Source organism: Pistacia vera, unplaced genomic scaffold, assembly GCF_008641045.1.
Source record: "Pistacia vera cultivar Batoury unplaced genomic scaffold, PisVer_v2 Contig184, whole genome shotgun sequence".
In the NCBI taxonomy this organism is placed as follows: Eukaryota; Viridiplantae; Streptophyta; class Magnoliopsida; order Sapindales; family Anacardiaceae; genus Pistacia; species Pistacia vera.
The window spans coordinates 256092-277897 of NW_022195938.1; the positions used below are offsets into that span (position 1 = coordinate 256092).

General features: G+C 37.4%; 3 protein-coding genes across 6 annotated transcripts; 1 reads left to right on the forward strand and 2 right to left on the reverse strand.

Annotated features, from left to right (window-relative positions):
* Nucleotides 1-2562: 2562 nt before the first annotated feature.
* Nucleotides 2563-3338, reverse strand: LOC116126841 (ferredoxin-thioredoxin reductase, variable chain-like). The gene has a single exon (XM_031412518.1). It carries the CDS (start codon nucleotides 3245-3247, stop codon nucleotides 2777-2779), a length of 471 nt encoding a protein of 156 aa, XP_031268378.1. The 5' UTR covers nucleotides 3248-3338; the 3' UTR covers nucleotides 2563-2776.
* A 557-nt stretch (nucleotides 3339-3895) lies between these two features.
* LOC116126788 (sphingoid long-chain bases kinase 1) lies at nucleotides 3896-12751 on the reverse strand. 4 transcript variants are annotated; one of them, XM_031412466.1, is made up of 9 exons: nucleotides 12618-12751; nucleotides 11933-12442; nucleotides 11469-11840; nucleotides 10546-10639; nucleotides 10401-10438; nucleotides 7582-7728; nucleotides 7189-7288; nucleotides 4755-5710; nucleotides 3896-4461 (listed from the first exon to the last, which is right to left on the reverse strand). In XM_031412466.1, exons 2-9 carry the CDS (start codon nucleotides 12425-12427, stop codon nucleotides 4312-4314), a joined length of 2352 nt encoding a protein of 783 aa, XP_031268326.1. In that variant the 5' UTR covers nucleotides 12428-12442; nucleotides 12618-12751; the 3' UTR covers nucleotides 3896-4311. The 4 variants fall into 4 exon arrangements, with proteins under 4 accessions (XP_031268326.1, XP_031268327.1, XP_031268324.1 ...); XM_031412467.1 differs by having other exon boundaries at nucleotides 11933-12445; XM_031412464.1 differs by having other exon boundaries at nucleotides 12613-12751.
* Nucleotides 12752-20148: 7397 nt separating this feature from the next.
* LOC116126804 lies at nucleotides 20149-21569 on the forward strand. Its single transcript, XM_031412483.1, has 2 exons — nucleotides 20149-20468; nucleotides 21161-21569. Exons 1-2 carry the CDS (start codon nucleotides 20149-20151, stop codon nucleotides 21567-21569), a joined length of 729 nt encoding a protein of 242 aa, XP_031268343.1.
* The last annotated feature ends 237 nt before the right edge of the window (nucleotides 21570-21806 follow it).

Here is a 21806-nt window from a genome sequence, read left to right on the forward strand (position 1 = left end):
AAAACACAGAGAAAAAGATGATCAGCTCTTCATTCTGCATTCCTCCGTAAAAATCTATAAACCACATCCGCAACGTTTTCACTCAACCCAATAGTTAATAGACACCAAGATGAAAATGACATTCTAAATCATCAACAGATCTGTATCACTTTTCAGTAAGCATCATTAAAATCATATTTGTTGGACTGGAAACCAAGATGACTTACAAGAGTCTACGAATATAAAACAATAAGCAGCCAACTAGACAAATAAAAGCCAATGCAGTGAGATGCCAGTGACCTGTAAAGCCCTGCATTGCATTGTCAAGACTTGGTGACCCCAATTCATTAAAGCGGTCTTGTGAAAACTCTGTTAAGCATCACCCATACTTATCTTGACAATATAAGATCCATATTATTACCAAATCATGCATAGAAAGGTGCAGCTTTGAAGAAAAATGCAGCACCAATTAAACTCTCCATTGATTTTGGACTATACAACTCTAGTTCTATTTTCTGAAAACTAACGTAAACAAAACCATGGCATACACAGGAATCATGCAAAAAAATAAATAAATAAATAAAAAAATCGACTAGAGTAGAATCAAATCTAATAGGCAAGGGATTACCCTTCCATACTCCTAATGTCAGCCAGTGAAGCAAAGCATTCATAATGGTAACGGTTATGAGGATTAATTCAATAACTACTGGATATAAGTGTTCCTCTGCCTCTGCTGCATGACTCAGTTCTGTTGTTAAGCTAATAAAACTGCATAGACCATACCATACATTGATTTTCAAGTATCAAATACATGAATAAAATTTAGATGTATATCAATACAAGAAATCATATATCCCAACAGTGATCCGAAGAACCATATTGCCCCATTTAACACTCATTAACTTACATCATAGCAGGTCAACTGCTTGCCTCCCCTTAGCTTTAGGGAACTCATAGTACTATTGACAAGGAAGAACCTTCAGAGTATGTGTAGTTGTCGCAATACCATCAGAATAAGGAAAAAAATCACAAACTTCTTTTACAAAATTGATCCAGTGCATGTTAAATGAATACCAAATACATGAAGATATAGGACTCGTAATTGAACTGAAGATTTGTTAATTCAGCCAAAGCCTTTCAAAACAAATAAGCAAGCATGAAAGACCGCATCTTTATTAGATTTTTTCTCCACCCTTTAAGATAAAAAACTTTCTAACCAAAATTCACTTAGTAAAAGCCTTTTCCTAAAAGCCAGCCTTATAAGAAATCTAGCAGGTTGGAAAAAAATAAAAAGAAAAAAGAAAAAAGAGCAAAAAATCATAATTGTATTTGATTTTCAGCGTCGACAACTTAGTTTGCACCCAATGTACAGTACTGTATTGATGGACTAAGCCCAAGCATAGCAACTGAGGCTAAAAGTCACACAACCCTTTCAAACAATTTAATGTTAATTTTAGGCTGACTTAAAGAGACCCCATTTCAGATCTCATAACTAAAGTGAACTAAAGTACATGTTTTAGACGCTAACATGAAAGATTCTAACATAATTAATCAAGTAATGAGAGATCAATAAATAATTAATCAAGTAATGATTTTAATATGATATTCAATCTTGACTCTCCATATAAGTTTTTGGTCCCTCTGTAAGTTGATAACATCATTTTTACAACATGCATTTCCTCACTAAATCAGGCTTCCAATATAATCTCAGTAAGAAGTTTACAATTAAAAATTAGAGAAATCTTAATTCTAATCTTGGAGTTTCTATCACCAATGAGATGTGTGGTTAAGATTGAGTCAAACAACAAAAGTACTTGATTAATCCATCAATAACTGAAAAAGATATGGTGAATTCATTAAGCTCCCTGCAACTCTAAAGCAGTAGCAACAGAGTGAAGAATTTCTGCACTTAAAGGAAGCCTCAAATACGAATCCACAAAAATATATCAGCATTACAGCAGCACGACAATTTCTTACTCTCACAAGATCAATGCCACATACTGTAAACTGTGCCTGTAATTTGCCAAATTCAACCCGAAGCTTCTCTACTCTGTTTCTGCCATCTAGATTGTAACATGGGCCTGATTTAAATTCCAACACTGTATATTTGCACATGCTTGCTATCAATTCTGACGACTAGGCTGAATGTCAGTCAAGTACATGCTTCACAAGGGATCATGTATTTTCCTGGTGAAAATCTTCTTCAATGATGCTAAGTTTAAGAATTCTTTTTCTCATACAAGGCAAATAGAATGTTCTCAACATCACCAATGGAGAGCATGCCCTTTTTTTTACTATGTTCTCCATGGTTTGAAGATATTCTCTGACTTCTAATGTTCCACATATGATAGCCTCGAGCTCACTGACACAATTTCCCAAATTTTGTTGAATTAGGCAACCGATTTTGGGATGCTTATGTTGAACTTGTTTCAATTCTCTCAACATTTATAGCCAACTTATAGATGGTTGGGTGCATATAGAGTGCACTTGAAGGGGAAAAACTCACTAAACTAGACATCTTCTGACACAAATAATTAAACAGCTGAAGTGAATATGGTAATGAGCTGTATCAGAAAATAGTAATTGAATCAACCCAGACTTAGAAAAGCCTTAGTTTTGCTTCATTCCGGAAAAAACCGCAGATACTAGTCTTAGAACTGAATATAGCAGCAAGAGAAAATAACGATAATTATAACAATAATTAGCATATCAAGCTAATCCCATGTGAAATACATACAAAATAATAACAATTATTGTTGGTTTGTTACTAGAGAAGTAATAAAATATGGAAAAATAATTAATCAAGGTAATCGAACTCATCTTCCTTGAGATGGGCAAAGAACTTGACAGGTCCACGGCCTTCAACTTGTGTAACAAACTGGACCTTATAAGGCATATTGGCGGAGATTTTCTTTCCCTTAAAAACGGAAACGTTTTGCTTGAGCACGCCTTCCATACCATTGAGATCAACCTCGGGAACCCTAGGCACATGGTAGACCTTCAAAGGAACTTTCACTCGAACTTTAGCACCTATCTTAGCTTCCTCTTCAGATGGATTGCTCTCAAATCCTACGGTAGGAGTTGAATTGTTGGATTTAACAGCCACTTCACAACAGATCATCCAACCTTTTCTTCTCTTGCCATTCTCGTTATTATTGCACGCGGAAAGTGAAGAAACTGCAACGCATGAGGAGAAACATGCATTTGAAAGCGGGCGATTAATCAGCGAAGATGTCGCTGATGATACAGCCAAGGTTGTACTAGTCATGTTGTTTATTACCACCGTTTCTCTAATATCTATCTCTCTCTTCAATCAATCTTCTGCTCTTTTCTGAATTTTCAATTCAACCTCGACCGCTAACTCTGAACCTCAGCTAACATTACATTTACATGATGCAACGGACTTTCTTCTATACAGTGTTTACCATATTCACATTTTTAGTCTGTCCTACACGTGTCACATATCGTGAGGTTAAAAATGGAAACAATCTCAGTACTTTAAAAGATAATACTCTATTATATATTACATATAATCTGATATATGCTGTCATAAATATTACAACACAACAAAAGATAAATATCAGTTGGACAAAGATTTTCTATTATTATTTTGTTTCTTTATATTTAGTGGATGAGAAATGTGAGGCAGAAGATTCAACTTGTCACTCTCTACTCCAGGTTTTATGGATAACGAACAATTTGACATAAAATTCGACCAATACCAAGCCCAAGCCCAAGCCAACAGAGAAAGCACTAAGATTTCAATTATCTATTCTGTAGCAATTCCATGGATCAAGGCCCATCCCAAGTTAATGAATTGGGATTTAATTACATTGAAACTGCCCTTTCAACCAGAGAAAAAAAGAATTACCCAAACAAAAAACAATGTGAAAGACCATTTCCAATTCGAAGATGATTACTGGAGAAGTAGAAATTAAAATTTAAGGAAAAAAATATCACAAATTTCAATACATTGAACAGATCACACCCGGAAGCCAACAAGGGAGAATAGTACATCAGAGAAAGTTAAACGTAATAATAATGATAATAAAGAAAAAAAACAAATTAACAGCAAAAGAGATACAGATAACCGAACAAAAAATTTACAGGGACCTCAGCTATGTAAAGGCACAATGTAGAGGGAACTAAGAAAAATATTTAACAAGCTTTTTTCTTCATTTTTTTGTTTTTGTTTTTTGATCTTCTGGGGTTTTAAGGATACTCCGCATAGTCTCGAGTGAAAGATCATATATGTGCACAGAATTCGTCAAAGAATTCAAATCAAAGGCTCATTTTCATTTCTTCTGGCACAATCACAAACACTTTTTGTAGTTATACGTGATGGTTATAGGAGCGACCAATAAGTCTGCATTGGTCCGGAAGCAAAGAAGAGATGGCTTGTCCATTGAGTGGAAAAAACTCACCATCAATGCCACAACCATTGTGGGTGTGCTTTCCAGCCTTAATCTTCACTGATTTAACCTGTATTTGATTAAAAGTTGAGTTAGATGATATCAATACAACTAAATCCACTTATTAATCAGTGTGTAGGATATGGTAACATAATTACATCATTCAGGTCCGTAACAACGACTTAAATTGATGTTTATGGCAATTAAATGGACTCAATTTACTGTTTGATTGATTACTTATGTGCCTAATTGAGTCCCCCTTAACAGTAAAAGGTTGAAGGTTTCAGTTCAAACCTCCTTTGATACATAAGTAAAAGCCCCTCACTCAAAAAGTGAAAGCATCATCAGAGTAAAAGCTCATACCTTCACATATTCAACATATGGCAGTGAAAGATGCCGACCCAACTGCAGCAGCAAGAAAAATCTTATCAACCGAAGCCGCCCACTTCCATGAACTAAGAGCATATCCATGGTGTTGTCATCATGCTCTGCTTTTGGTGCTGCCACCTGAGAACTCTGCACAGTTCTACATGCATGGTTGCAAACCAGGATGCCAAGAAATTGCCCTTTAGTAACAATCCATTTATCATCGTACCTAGGCGTGACTTCCTTCTTTGTTCCTGCTTCTACATCATCTGAAGGTCCAGGCAATTCAATTGGATTTTCCACATCCCAATTAGGCTCTGTATCCCACTTAGGCTCTGTATCCCACTTAGGTTCAGCATCCCAAATTGGACCTGGATCAGATAGTGTTGAAGATATATCTTCTCTATCATTGGTTGCAGTATTTCCCCAAGAACATCTAGAGGGATCATGCGTGATGGTCAAACCAGTCCACCCCTTGTCTGTCCTAGACTTTGACCTCGTCCTTGGCCAATTTGGAGTTGTAGACAGTGGCATCTGAGGATGAATAACTTCCGGTTCTGCTGTTACATTGGTCCTTCCTGAGGACAGGCGTTTCGCTTTTGGATCCAGGCCACGTACATACTCTGATGGTTCAGTGCTAGCATGAGTGCTACTACATGTTGTATCTGGATCTCCGGCGGACATTCGGCTAGGGGTCATTATAGAATCAATACTTGATAAACTAGAGGCTCTGGGCATGCCATCTTTTGATTTCCTGGTAATGTCTGTGTACAGGTCTGACATGTCAACTGTTTCACGCTCTGCTGAGTGTTTCCTTTCTAGATCCTCTTTTGATGCAGGAAGATATTCCACTTCATAGTTGTATTTTGGCAGGCATAAGAACTTGAGGAATCCAGCAACAAAATAACGCAGAGGGCCAAAGTGTTTTTGATATTTCTCCGAAAGTTCCAACACTGCAAAAATTAGTTATGAACAAATCTCGATACATTTCACACTGGAGAAAAAGAAATATTTCAGACATATAAATTGTTGTCATTTACACTATCTTCTTCCAACCAAAAGCAATAATCAGAAGTCATTCAAAATGAGTAATAAAAGTTTTTATGATGACAACATTTTCATATACCTAGGCTGCAAAACAGTAATGCAATTACTAACAAATGGCACCAAAAATCATGCCCATATTGAAGACAAATAATGAGTGTTATCCATGACTACAGTATCAGCTTTTTTTTTTCTGTTTCTGAACACTCAAATGAGGATCAGTGTACCAAGGAATGTCGTACATAAGCAAGTACGGAGCAAGCATGTTGATTCAAGATATACCAGAGCTTACTTTGGCCTTACCAATTCTGGCCAATTGCAGTTAAACTTTAAATTATTAGATTACCAGGAAAAGTACAAGTTTTTAATTCCATCATGAACTGGATTGAAATGGAAACTCACAACAAACACCTGGCAATGGATGGTAGAATTTGTAAATCTCATGCCCACCAGTTAAATTATGAGTACTGTTGAGAAGCTATTTTATCTGAAATTTAATACATTAATCAGTGGTTATATTTGGCCCAAGTTGATTAATTTATTAAACCCCATTTCCAAGTATGCTCTACTATAAATTTTAAGAATACCTAACTATATAATCAACCCCATTAAATTCCAAAATAACCCTTGTTATTTTTGTTTTGCCCCCATCAAAATAATTTTCCAATCCTCATTTTCTAATTTCACTCTTTTTTTGGGTCTCAATGGGTCGTCCTTTCAACATGACACTCGGCAAGAAATGTAAGATTGAGGACAACATGATCTGATCTAATACAGAATGGAATATTGGTGAAATACCCAATTTGATGTCGAAAGTTCCTGCAACAGTATGTGGAACAGTGGTAGACTACAAACAACAGAAAAAACTTGTTATTTGGTCCTCTTTAGTAATTTTCAAAAAGGATAAAATTTTAATAAAATCAATCTTTAATCTTTTGTGTAACAAAAAGTACGTAGAGGGCAAGTAGCATCAGTCTACATTAATTTCTTTCATTTACTATCTTTCTTATAACATAAACGGAGTCAATCCTCAAAAAGTAGTTAGCTCTTGCCATACTCCTGCCTCTCCCTAGACCAGCAACAGTAGAAATCAAACAGTTCAATAACTTGCAGGCCACATGGTTAACATTCACCTAAAAAGATCATACATGAAACATACAATTGATGCACATCTCAAACTTTAAAGCCTTGGCCTCAACATTTTTCTTAAACTTTACTACAAAGCGACAGCCAATATGAGCATTCAAAAAACATGGAACAAAATCAACAAATTAAATCACCAAGCTATATCAGTTATCACTCTTTGGAATATGGAGCACCTAGTATACTAATTAATCATAATAAAAATCAAGATTTAGAAAGAACAAATAATAGGTTCATGACTTACCATCACTAACAAAACCATAATACGAGACTGTCATCCCATAGTGGATGACACCAGTATGAATCCACTCAACAGCAAAAACATCTGTGGCAGTAAGACCGCCCTGAAACCAACAACATTTCACTTGTGAGCATTTGATAGCCTAATCTGCATTAGAAGGAAGCTGAAACAAATGGCATAAATGAAAACAATAGAAATAAAAAGGTCTCATTAGATATTTGAAAAAAGAAAATTATTTTCAGTTGACAACCTGAAGTGAGTATATGATAAATAAAGGGTTGCATATGGTTTTCAGTGTATAACATCTTAACCATAGATGGTTGTTAAAAGGTACTAATTATAATAATATCAACAGTGAGTATTAAGAAATTACGGAAAATTCAGAAAGAGAGTTACCTTCACGATAGCTATTGCAGCAGAAATTGGATCTCTAACTCCCAAAACTGTCCAAATTAATGAATTGTCGGAACCAGCAGGAATGATTCCAATTGGTATAGAAATACCTTCTTTCTGGTTGTCTCGACTAAGTAGACCATTTAGAACCTGCACAGAAAGAAGGGGATTTTATTTAAAGACAGTTTGAAGTTGTAGATTATACTATAATGTTCTTATCAAGTCATAGCCAAGGAATACAACATCCTAAAACCAAAAGTTAGCAACTGAGCTACAAATAACCTAGAAAATCTTCATATGGTTCCTAAATTTCCACAAAACTAAAACTTGCACATGAGATAAGTGTATAAGAGGATTGAGAGAGACAGAGACAGAGTTGTCTGAAAATTTATCCCTTCAGCAGACAACTAGGTTAAAATTGTATTCGACCTGAAATTGTCGTCCCAAAAAAATTCATATTCTACTCAAAAAGACGTAAATGCACAGTTGACCCTCCAGACAGTTATTTTTGTCACTGCAATTGCATGCACAAAATGTTCCAAATCTTGGCCAATTAAAGCTTTACAATAGATGAAACTTTGTACCATTTTGAAGACTAAACCATGAGGCAAAACTTCATTTGTGAGTTGGTTACTTCTGGAAAGAATACTTGTATTCACAGCCTCAATGGAGAATCACTCCTCTCTACATTCAGAGAAGTGTTTGTATCAGTCAAACCTTTGTTGAAGATCATATAACTAACTAGACACCAGATGACAATTATGCATTCATTAGTTAGTCTCTTGGCTAAATAGTAAAAATAATCTCGATTAATAATTACACAGATGTCCATGTACACAAAGTACAAGCGAACAAATCATGACAGCCTTTCTTAGATGTTCTAAATCAGATTAAGTTCCAGGTAATACTCTATCCTCTAAGACTCTTCAAGCTTCCTAACTAAGGAGCAAAATAATATGTGAGCAGATAGAATAGGCAGCAACTTCTTTGCATAAAGGAACCTAATTGACATCAAGGTCTCGTATTGTGTAAAAGTATCACATGTTCTTTCAAATCCCAAGAATCAATTAATCATGTATAAGCAGTTAAAAAACTTGTTATATATCTAAAACCAAAATATTAAGGTTTAGAAATTATTTATTTTCAATCTAATATATTTGTTGAATTGCTTTTATTCAAATATAAGCCATCAAATTTTAGCTGAAGGAATGGAAACAGTACATAAAACTTTCACACTTGCTACACAATGCATGAAATGTTGTGCCTAAAGTTTCTAAACAAATTTTCCAGTTAGACAATTTTTCAAAAGAAATGAGTTTGTTCAAATTCCTACTTCTCTGTCAATCCAGGAAACAGTTAGTTGTTTGCTCCTCCCCCTCCTTGACCAACACCAAACATAGTTCCTTTCCCCAATTATTTCCACATACTTCAAGTCTGTTGAATGGTCATTTAGAAATCCTAGATAATTATGAGTTGGACTAAAAATATTTTCTTTACCCATGGATGAGAGAGCGATTTTTTTCCCAGCCATATGGTAAAAGAGTAGCCAATTAAAACTGAGTTAGGAGTTTCTTAGAACTTAAATATGTTAAAGGGAAAGGTCTTAGGACTCTTGTTGGCCAATTATTCAATCTCAGAAATTCAAATTCGGCATGGAGAATTTATCCATTTTTTCTGCAGCCGTAGGTGGATGGAGGAAAAGATAAGAATATGATCTTTTTGCAATAATCTGTGGAAGAAATGTCTAAAACACTAAATTTGACAATGGTGTGGCTGTAACATGCTTCAACTTCGTATATTCCTTTCTCTAGAGGTACAATAAATTCTATGCTTTCTTCCCCAAAACACGAAAAAGAGTATGCACTGCACTGTGTACACTAGTTTCTGACAACTATGACTCTACACGTCCATCAAGTCCCTACAACAATCATATTACCAAAACCCTTCACCCCAGACACCCTCATTGCTCTTCATATATCAAAGAGAGCAACTACACATAAGTTAACTAATGATTCAATTTTCATACTTAGCAGTTTTAAAGTTTCTTACAACATTAATGAAGCTCTGATTTCATTTCAAATAATTTAACTTTATAAATAAGTGATCATCCATAGCTAGACATCTGAACTAAGCACAGATTTTTTTTATTACCTTTAAGGCATTTGGTAGATAGATCTTTGTAGTGTTACATGAGTTACTGATAGACATCTCAACCAACACTTGAATGTTTGCTTGGTGCATTTATCAAACTATTGATCACATAAAGCCAATAACCTTAGCATAACGAAGGACCAAAATAGGGGCATATAGTGTCTGGAAATGCCTACTAACAAAAATATAGAGCAGTATCACAACTACTTTCACTTGACAAGGATAAACATCTTGATTACTGATGGATTAGTGGCAAAAAGACGATACAATTGTGCAGTAATAAAATCAGTTTCAGTTGATTATACAGCATATGTTTATGAATAAATAACACCAAGATGTAGGTGGTCGAAGACAAAAAAGCACTATGAAACAAAAACTTAAGACCAACTTGATGGCATCAGATGCTAAACCAAAATTTAATTAACAGTTACTGACTCTCATTATCAACACAAAAAGTTTATGACTCACTTTTAAATCATGAGCACTAATTAGTCTTTGTAGCCAACCCAAGCTGATAACTTGATATGATTTAGCAGCAATTTTCTCAATCTAAACTAAAATAGCTGTATCTGATGTACGGTATACCCTAATAGAAGCATAAGAAAATTTATAAGTTTCTCAGACATAATGAGAGGAGAAACAACATTCCACTGAAGTAGCAAATAACACACCTCATTAATGATTCCATCCCCTCCAACGCATATAATTCCTGGAAATATGTAAAACGGCATCAAAACCTAATAAAGATGACATAACTTGCGAAAGGATTAAGGAAAAGCTTAACATGTTATCTAATAGTGCATGTGGTAGCAGTACCATCCGGGCATGTGCTGATATCAACAGTGGATGCCAGAGTTTTAGCATGACCAGCAGATGTTGTTTTGACTACCTCCAATTTAAACCCTGCAAGCTGTCACAGTTTGCATGCTGATTGAATAGTAGTATGACAAAACTTGAACAAATTCTTTACAACAAACAAAGTACGACTAAACAAAAAGACACGAATGAATTTAAAGATTATAATTAACAAACAAGAAATAGAAAGCATAAATAAAGCATCAACAGGGCACTGCTTCTCAGTTAAAAAAAAAAAAAAAAGCACAAAACACTCCGATCAAGATATTCACGAACACTTTATGCTCGTTGTTTCATTTCAGTAAAACCTAATGCATAGAATTTTTAAGTGGATGATCTCTGTTGATGTGCATCAATATGCTGATTTATTGTATGTGTTTTCCGCTTATTACATGTTTTCCTCTACCTTAAGAGTACTATGCATTCGACAGCACACATAACATAAAACACAGGCAATCATGGTTGTACTTTTCATGACCTAGTACGTCCATAGAACAACTAGCTCAGAGCTACTCTTTGAATTGTTATTTAAAAAGATGACTTTTAGCACCTATATTTGTTTTCCAAAGCACAATATTGACCATAGAAAATTTTGCCTTTCGTTCAAACCATCATGATCAATAATACACTATATCATACTTATATTATGTTTTGAGCAGGTAACCCATCTATTATGAATGACAAGGTCAATTTTTGCAAATATTATAGCAATGTCGATGACAACAAATGATCTTATGCACTCATTTCATAAACTTAATGAGGCAAAAATGAGATCAAGTTAAGTTTTTGCATTGCTAGCCTCAAATATGATAAATATTCTGGCAAATATAAGCAGAAACAAAGAGAATTGGCATATTGAAATCCAGAACAAAGTAGGAACACACCTTAAATATTGGTTCTACAATGCCATGGAAAACCTTACTAGAACGACCACGCCCCGACCTTGGATTCAATATCACAAGCATCTTAGGGGCACTCTTACACCGGAAAAGCAACTCAGGAGGAGGATCAGTCGGGAATAGTTCTGATGACGCCTGTTTCTTTGAAGAAACCAACGGGTGAGGCAAAAAATTTACAAAGCATTGTTGATCAGCAAAACCACCCACCCACTGAATTGCTTCTTCTGTGCTAGAAGCCAAGAAGCGATAGTCCTTTTGAGTTCTTCGAGGCTTTATAAAACAGGAAAGGCCACAAGAACCCCTTTTAACAGGATAAGAATGAACAGTGAAATGTCTGAGACCGTTATGATATGATACCTATCAGAGAATTTTAGGTTAATGAGCATCTTGCAAATGAGAAATGAATAATTGTTGGAAAAAAAAAAAAAAAAGAATTGAGTAGAATATACCGAGACGACATCATCCAAAGACAGCACATGAGAACCCCAAACTAAAGCTTTGCTGTTGAGCTTAGCATCAACAGCTTCTTGACTAGTAGGTTGAGTCGAAGATTGGTGTTGTAGATCGGTGGTAGTTGTTTTATCATAGGAGGCATTTCTCTTATCCAAAATGAGCTTGCCAGAGTATACAACATATCCTAATAAATCAGATTTTTCGTTTTCACCCCCAACAGGAATGTCAATTCTGTGCTCATCTATCTTAGGGTGATCAAATTGAGGATCAGAAGCCTTGACCTTCTTGCTACGTTTCTCAGGGAACACAATTGGAGAAGAGTGTTGAACTAATTGTGAACACAAGCCCAAGCGCCTAAGAGACTGCTGAGGTTGTGTCATTTTTAAAGTACTATTATCATTATCATTAATATTAGTATTATTACTGCTACTGTTATTTCTTGATACACTCCCAGTCTTGAGCATATCTCCTCGAATTGGAGAGGAATACATAAACAATCACATGAGCTGCTGCAGAATAAATTGAGGTCAAACACTAATACTAATACTAATAGTAATACAGAGATAGAGATGACAGATCCAACCAATTCACAAGTCTAAGTAGTCAGATTCAGTAGATAAAAGTCTGTATAACTTTGCAATTTTAGATCGAATTGAAAAGGAGGAGAAAGACTTACCTTACCTAGCAGCTGTAGATCATTTCTGATGTTATCGGACCCGATTCATTCATACCTAAGTCCCCGTTTTCCTTTCATTCCATTACAGAGAGGAAATGCGCCCACCTTTTCTTTTCTTTTTTCCTTTTTTTTTTTTTTAAATTATTATGAGCTGTTATTCTTTTTATTATCCCATCCCATTTTCCTTTTATAATTTATTCCTTTAATTAATTAAATCTTATATAGTATAAAATGTTTTTCTTTTGGCAAAATGAAAAAGCAAGTCGGGTTCAAGTCAACGTACAACAACTACTCCATGACAACGAATCAACGATACCAACCAATCACAGATTACCACCACACTCCCTGAGTCTAATTATAATTGTTTAAGTTTTAATTTAAAATAAAAATATAATATTACGTCCTCAGCATTTCTTTATTTATTTACAATTGTCATCCGTTACAAGATTAGATTTTCAATGTTTATTTACTAGTTTATATATTTGATATACAAACACACTTATTTTAGGTGATGCTATGTGTAAAGATATTAATTTGTTTCATAATTGTATTAGCATTGATTTTTTAACATAAAATTAATATCTCGGATTGGTTATATATATTGTTGGGCTTCAATTAATGGTAATTAGTATGATTTTTTAATATAATTGTCTGGTGGATGCAACGTCCTTTGGACATCATATCATAAAAATTATTAATTATAAGAGAGAGGAACAAACATGGGCAGTTGATAGCATTAAAATGTTACAGATTAGCTTGATTTTGCTTTTCGGTTGTTACATTATATGGAACAAGTATACTCATATGGTTCTACTCAGGGCCGGCTCAAGGGGTAAGCCGGCGAGGCACATGCTTAGTAGGGGTGTTCAAAATAGCTGTTCAGGCACATGCTTAGTAGGGGTGTTCAAAAGAGCTGTTCGAAATCGGAACCGTTGAGTACCCGGTGTTTGATTCTGGTTCCTACCCATAACCGATCGTCAACGGGTAAGTTCTGGTTCCAAAAATCTGGAATCGAGAATCGGGACTAAAAAAAATGTTATTAAAGAGTGGGGGGGTTATTGTAATTTATCTGTCACATATAAAACCTTTAAATTAGGGCAAAAAAATTCATTTTCTTTCTTCCCTTCTCACGATCTTCATCTGCTCTCTGTCCACTCACTTCAAATTAAGGTAAAAACTTCAGCCTTTTTTTCTTTGCAAAAAATTTCATTTTCTTTCTTCCCTTCTCACGATCTTCGTCTGCTCTTGCTCTGTCCACTCACTTCAGATTAAGGCAAAAACTTCAGCTTTTTTTTTCCTTTAATTTGCTTGGTTTTGTGAAACGTGATCCTTGGAATCTAGAAGAAGACACTAAAGCACTCCAATTTCTTAAAGTAATTTCTATTTCTTTCTTTTAATTTTATTTTTGAATTTTAACTTGATCTACAGATCTAGAGTAACTTCATTTCTGCTTTAATCTGAATTCTAAATAGTTTTAGTTGCACACATTTTGCATAGAAATTCCCTCAATGATTCGTGAAAAGTGGTTGTTGATTTCTTAGCATCTCTCTTTGTGTGTGCAAAACCCCAATATCTCTATTATTCTATTGCAGTTGGTGTATTTTGTACAAAAATATAATCATGCTTCAAAACCTCTTATTTTCACATTTGATGTGATTTGATTGCCAGTGAATAATATTGGAGTTAACTTTTGTGGATATTAATAGATTGTTGGACACTCAATGGATGGAGGAACTGCAGCTCTTTTAACATATGTATTGCGGGAGCCGAAGGAATTATCAACAACAACCTGTTTTACATTTTGAATTTGTGATTTTCAACGGATTATTGTAATATTTTAATTTTGAATTTGTGATTTTCAATGGATTATTTTAATTTTGGAGTTTGAAATTTGAAATTTATAATTTTAATTTTGTTAATAAGTGCCAAGTGGGGGGTATTTGTAAGTTTTTAAGAGTTTTTTTGTCATTTTAAAAACTTTGGGGGGAGGGGATAATGAATTTTACAGGGTACCCAGAACCGGAACCAGAACTGAAACCGTTGGTACAGGTTTTGGTTCTGGGTATCTAGGACGGTTCCGGTTCTTTCTAAAAGTGTAGGATACCCGGAACCAAACACCCCTAATGATTAGGACCCCAAAAAAATGGGGGCCCAAATCTTTTATTAATTTTTTTTAATATATTACAAAAATGAAAATGATGTATAATTTTTTTTTTGGACCAAGGCCCCCCCCCCCCCCCACAAAAAAAGCCCAAATTTATTATAAACTTTTTACATATATTCCCACCTAAAGTTTGACGAAATAGTAAGTTTGTACATCTAGTTTCATATATTCCAATTTACACCCCTAAATTAGCACATTGAATTTCTTTTAACAATAAAAAACTAAAATAGTTATTTACATGTCTCAAATTACTCACCCCCAATTCAATCCCAAAATTCGACATTCACATAAATCATCTCCACCCCTCTTTCGTCGCTAGCCGTTTGAAGCTGATTCTGATAGATTTTCTCACCAAAATTGACCGGAATCATCACTTTATCATTTCCCAATTATTTTCCTAGCTTTGATAGTCCTCGATTTGATCGATTTTTGACGAATCTCGCAATCCAACTCCATCACACGTGACAGCCATTTCCGACCTTTTCGGCATGTACCCGACATTTTTTGCCTTCCCCAACACCACCAGCTTCCTCCCCTTAGCCCTCTCACCAAAACCCCTATCATACCTCATCTGTTTACTTCGCCAATCGCAGGCCACCGATACCTTTTGGGCTACGACTTCTCAAGCTTTTCCCAGTCAATCCTGGCATTGAAAATCACCCATTTCACCGCCCATCGCTTCGCCAGCATCTGCTCTCCAAAACTCCCCACCAACCTGACCTCGTCAGCCCTCTGATCATCGTCCACCTCTCCTAGTGATTTTGCATCTCAAAAGGCAAAAAAAATAATTTTGAAATAATTTTTTTAATATATGTTTATATTATTAGAAGACCCCTAAAGTAACTCTTGTCTAGGGTCACAAATATTTTTGAGACGGCCCTGGTTCTACTAAATGTTGACCAAACTAAAATTGGACATAAGTGTGGACGAGGTTTGAGAGAGAAATAGAGGATTGTCAGAGTATTTATCCTTTTTAGCTAACAACTTAATCAAAACTACATTACCCAAATTCATATGTTATAACTATAATATATACATAACTATAGTCAGGGGTAAAATTATTTTTCTGAGTATAACTAAAATGAAAATTTCTATCACACACTTTGACATCTAGAAAGTGCCTTATTAAAAAGTTTATACTTAATAAAATCAGATTCATTATTTAAAATGTATAGTTCATTTTGAAGAAGAACAGAATTGAAAACAATATTTATACAATAAATGGAACTTATTATAGTTTTATTAAGAAAAGAAACAAAATGATATTTTAAATAAATAATAAAAACACTCTAAATAATATATAATTAATTAAAATTTTAATTATACTCATAATTATAAAATTAAAATTTTGTTTTTTCCCGACATTTTCACCCGGGCAGTAGCCAAGGGGGGCCACCCCTAATAAACATGAAAAAGAAATATAATAAAGTAATTAACCAAAGCATTAATACCTAAATGACAATACTAAGTCGCATATTTCATTTATAAAGAATAAAATGTCTAGAAAATAGTGCTTCTTGTCAAAAAATTTATTGTTTATTGTTGTGTGTGATTTTTCCATCAAGCTCGGTGAGTTGCGAGGTATTAATTCGGCCCACAATCAGTCTGACTCTACCGGTTGCCTGACCCAGCATAAGCTCGTCGACATATAGCTCAACCCTACATAAGCTAGTCGCGAACAACCTGAATGATCAATCAATCAATTTTTAGATAACTTCAGATCCCAAATATTACGGGAATGATCAGATTAACAACAATCTATGTCCAATCACAATACCCAATTGCGAGAATATCAGAGTTGCATTTAAAATCAATTGTAATCCCTTCATTTTTGCTATTTTCTTTGTACAAGCATTGTATATAAACCCCTTCAAATGATGAGAAAGGGGTTAGAAATTTTCCATAGAACTCTTATTGTAAGCTCTCACAGCAAATATAAGAACCGTGGACTTAGGCACAAGAGGTTACCTCGCTGAACCACTTTAAAAACTTCATTGTCATTTATTTTATTACATTTATCATTCATCCATCGCTAATTATTTGTAATCACGCTCACATCCGTTCCGATTCCACCAAGGTCAATCGGATCTCTCTGGTTGGTGCGAATTTTCGTATAAACATTTTGGCGCTAAAAGAAAGGGTCTTCGCCAACATCTTAGAAATTCCGGTGAACAGCCACAACAACCTACTCAATCCAGGCTTGCAATGGTACGTACCAAATCGAAGACCACCTCCGGGAACCACAAAAATGTGGAAACCACCCATGAGGAGGTGCAACAGGACGCCGCTAGACGTCGACCACCTATGCCACCAACTCAACACGTCACAAATAACCAGGGGATAGGACGTCAAACCCCGAAAATGGCCAGCTGGTGGAGATGATCAGAACAATGGTTGCATAGGCGGTGCAACAAAACGTGGCTAAGCTGAGAAACTAGCAACTAACTGCCCAAAACCTCGACCAGCCACACTTCGCCAATGCCTCCCTAAAGTGTATGAATTCAGTAGGTGGCCAGTCCGGCTCATCGGTGCCGAGAGGCGATTGGTATCCCCGCCGTCATAAGCTCCACTTCGCTCATGAGCGTAAATCCCACAGGCAAACTAACACTGGGAGGCGGCCAGAAAAGCGACCACTAGGTGAAAGCGAAGGCAATTGTCACCCCCGAGATGCTGGACGGTATCCCCAGCGTCAATGTGCTGGTCTTAACCCATGCCTGAGATAAGCTCAATCCTTGCAAGCTCGCGAATGAGTCATGTGCGTCAATTCGGCGATGACCGATGTTCCAGTTATAATCGACATCGTGAGCAACGTACCAACAAGAATGATATCACCTATCAGCCTAGCCATCATGACTCAACTTCACACATCAATGCACATAATGGAGAGGCTTCGTAAGCGACAGACTTGCGAACTCACTTGCTCGAAGTAAGGTTGAACACAGCCAACAGGGGAACCAGAATGAAGATTTAGATCGTGTGCAAAAAATGCTTGACGATCTAAGGGCCTGCCAAAACAGCGTAGTAGAAGAAATAGTGAGTTCCCCTTTCATGTAGGAGGTTCAACAGGCCCCACTTCCATAGGGATTCAAGGTGCCAGAAAGTAAGTTCGACGGGAGAGGGGACCCTAAAGACCACCTTGACAATTTCAATGACCTGATGGAGGTACACTAGGTCTGTGACTTGGTGAAGTGTCGCTGCTTCGCAGTCACATTAGTAAAGGATGCCAAAAGGTGGTACAAGAGACTCAAAGTGAACTTCATCAATTCCTAACAACAATTCTCCTCGCTGTAGCTACAACAATTTTAAGTGAGGAGACAGTTTGCAATGCCGCTCAGTTACTTGAGCAACATTCATCAGGAGAGGGACGAAACATTGACCGCGTATTTGATGAGGTTCCATAATAAAAAAAACAAAGGTTGCGAATGCACCCAATGAGTCCATCTGAACTTTGCTTATTGCAGGCATCAAGCCAAACATGGAGTTGTGGAAAGAGCTCCAGAGTGAAGATCACGTGAGCCTGGCCAAGTTTTACCAAATAGTTATAAAACACTAGGGAGTAGAAAGCTCGTTGACAGTATTGGCCAGAAGCTCGAAGCGAGGAGCCTCGGACAGGCAACAAGATCGCCCATCACACAAGTGTGGGGGTCAAGACCGCAATGATAGGGATCACAATAGGTCTAAAAAAGGCAGAGAACAGATAACTGCGGGGATAGTTAGCCCTTCCCACAATATGCAGAACATACCCCTTTCACGCAAGATATAGCTCACATCTATGAAGTCTCCCATGAGGCAAAGAGATTTTCTGCTCCAGAAAAGATGAGAGGGGCTCCAAGCAGAGGAGATCGACAAAAATTTTGCCAATACCACCGGGACATTGGGCATAACACTAATGAGTGTCGGGCTTTGAAAGATGTCATCGAAGACCTAATACGAATGGGGCACCGAAAGGAATTCGTCAAGGAGGCACTAGCTCGTGAAGGTCCTAGCAAGCAAAACAATCAGGTCCAAAACTAGATTCAACAAGCCCCGACAAATGCCAATAATAAGGTCATGGTAGGTATGATCTATGGGGGGGCCCGACATAGCGAACAGCTCAAAGCGTACCCGTGAACAATATGCTCGTGAGGCCAGAACAAACTCGGTCCCTTGAATAATGAGCTGTGAACAGAAGCCGCCCAAGCAGCCTAAACAAGAGACCGAGGTAGTAGGATTCACAATCGAGGAATGCGAAGAATCCCTTCGCCATAATCATGATGCGACTGTAATCGCAGCAAGAATTGACAATGCCAGAGTGCTGAGGGTAATGGTCGATAATGGGAGTACATCGAACATCATTTTCTTGGGAGCTTTTCGAGGAATGATGTTCATAGAGAGAGCCCTGAAGGCATGCGCTTCGCTGCTCTATGGGTTTACCGTGGACAGCCTAGTTCCCAAATGGATGATTGACCTCCTAGTGACTCTAGGGGTAGAGCCCAAGATCAGGACGGTGATGGTTGAATTCCTAGTGGTAAACTACCAACTACATACAATGTCATCCTCGAAAGACTGATCTTGGATGACTTGAGTGTAGTCACATTAGTGTGTTGCCAAGCAATGAGGTTTCTAACTCCCGGGGGAGTCGCAACGATCAAAAGCTACAGAAAGGAATCTTAGAAATGTTACAACCGGGCTATAAATGCTGCGCAAAAATAGCTGCTCTTGAGAACAATGGTTATTGCAAAATCTGAACCAAACCTCGTGCCTCTCGAGGATACCATTGATTCTCGCATCCATAGAGAAGAGCCTGCAATAGGGCCAACTGAAGAGCTGCGAGAGATATGTGTCAGTGAAGAAGATCCAACTCGAGTACTAAAAGTCGGCAGTAGCTTGAGCGAAGACATGACCGACAACCTGGCGGGGTTTTTGAAGAAAAATCTCGATGTTTTTGCATGAGTGTATGCGGATATGGTGGGGATCAACCATGAGGTAATGTGTCATAGGCTGAACATCGACCCGAAAATTCGACCAATAAGACAAAAAAGAAGTTTTATGGATGCAAAGCGCTCCAGGGCGCTCAAGGATAAAGTTGACAAGCTCCTGAACATCAACTTCATTAGGGAAGTAAAATACCCGGATTGGCTCACCAACCCAGTCCTGGTTAAGAAGTCGAATGACAAGTGACAGACTTGTGTTGACTTCACAGATGTGAATAACGTTTGTCCAAAAGATAGTTTTCTGCTACCATGGATCGACCAACTAGTGGATGCGACAGTTGGAAATGCACTACTTAGCTTCATAGACGCGTACTGGGGATATAACCAAATCTCGATGTACCAGCCCGATGAGAACATACCTCATTCATTACTGACCGTGGAATTTATTGTTACAAGGTTATGTCATTTGGCCTCAAGAATGCTGGGATGACCTACCAGCGCTTGGTGAATAAGATGTTCGCTAACCAAATTGGCAAGACTATGGAGGTATACATCAACGACATGCTCGTCAAGTCAAAGGTCGTCGAAAGCCACATTGAGCATCTGGGGGAAATGTTTAACATCCTCAGAAGATACCGAGTGAAGCTCAATCCTTTAAAATGTGCTTTTGGAGTGAGCTCGGGGAAATTCTTAGGCTTCCTCATAAACCAACGGGGTGTAGAAGCCAACCCCGAGAAGATTCAAGCTTTGCTCGATATGAAAAGCCTGACCAGCATAAGGTAGGTACAAAGCTTGACCGAGCGTGTGGCCGCACTTAACAGGTTTGTTTGCTAAGCCACAGACAGATGCTTACCATTCTTTGAGACCTTGAAGTGGAAGAAATGTTTCAACTGGACAGAGGAGTATGAGAGAGCCTTCCAAGAGCTAAAGAAACATATGGGATGACCTCATTTGTTGTCAAAACCCGTCCAGGGTGAGCCATTGCTATTATACTTATCAGTATCAAAGTTTGCTATCAACGTGACATTGGTATGCGAGGAGGGAGGAGTGCAATGACCGGTATACTATGTGAGCAAGAGGCTGGTCAACATGGAGACGAGATACCCTAAAATGGAGAAGCTCACCTTCACCCTTGTCATCGCTACCAGGAAGCTGCAGCCTTATTTCTAGGCACACTCCATTCACATGCTGACCAACTTTTCCTTAAAGAAAATAATGCAAAAGCTTGAGATATCGGGAAGATTGATCTAGTGGATAATGGAAATGAGTTAGCATGATATCAAATACATCCCAAGAATAACAATCAAAGGTCAAGCCTTGGCAGAGTTTATATCAGAATTCTCCTATCAACCAGAAGATGAACCAAGCTCGCCAGGGGCAGATACCTCGGGAGAAGTCGAGCAATAGAAACCAAAGCTCGATGACCTATGGCAATGGACTTTGTATGTGGATGACTCCTCGAACGAGAAAGGGACAGAGCGGGGCTCTTGCTCGAAAGTCTAGAGGAAAACCTGATCAGAGCTGCAATAAGGTTCGGGTTTGCCGTCGCCAACAACGAGGCTGAATACGATGCGTTGCTCGTAGGGATCCGTCTCACTAAGAAAATGGGGGCAGATTCCATTAAGATTTATAGTGATTCACAGCTTGTAGTCCACCAAATTATCGGAGAATACCAGCCAAAGGAAGACATGATGGCGTCTTACCTCCAATTAGTGGAAATCGAGCTCAAGCAGTTCCAATCCTTCACAATCCTTCAGATCCAAGGGGAGAAGAACTCGGTAGCAGATGCTTTAGCCTGCTTAGCCTCTGCAATGAACCAAGAGAAAGCTGATTCTATCCCAGTTAAGTTCCTCCCAAGACTAAGCATCTCCGCTCCATAAGGACCTGTTTTAGTGACGAGTCAGAGATATGGTTGGATGGATGCAATCACTGCCTACCTAAGGGATGGTACACTACCAGAGGAGATAACTGAAGCTAGAAGACTCCGCATAAAAACAGCTCAGTACACGCTCATCAATGAAAAATTGTATAAATGCAGTTTCAATGTACTGCTGCTGCGATGTATCGACCATGAGGATGCAAATTATGTCCTGAGAGAGATCCATGAGGGAATTTGT

Bases quoted from the DNA above. Each gene is read 5' to 3' on its own strand.
- LOC116126804 (XM_031412483.1), top strand. From the start codon at position 20,149: ATGTCATTTGGCCTCAAGAATGCTGGGATGACCTACCAGCGCTTGGTG. The intron at 20,469-21,160 runs GTAGGTACAAAG...CGAACGAGAAAG, and splicing joins AAAAGCCTGACCAGCATAAG to GGACAGAGCGGGGCTCTTGC.
- LOC116126788 (XM_031412466.1), bottom strand. From the start codon at position 12,427: ATGTATTCCTCTCCAATTCGAGGAGATATGCTCAAGACTGGGAGTGTA. The intron at 11,841-11,932 runs GTATATTCTACT...ATTCTCTGATAG, and splicing joins CTTTGGATGATGTCGTCTCG to GTATCATATCATAACGGTCT. The intron at 10,439-10,545 runs GTACTGCTACCA...ACATATTTCCAG, and splicing joins TATCAGCACATGCCCGGATG to GAATTATATGCGTTGGAGGG.
- LOC116126841 (XM_031412518.1), bottom strand. From the start codon at position 3,247: ATGACTAGTACAACCTTGGCTGTATCATCAGCGACATCTTCGCTGATT.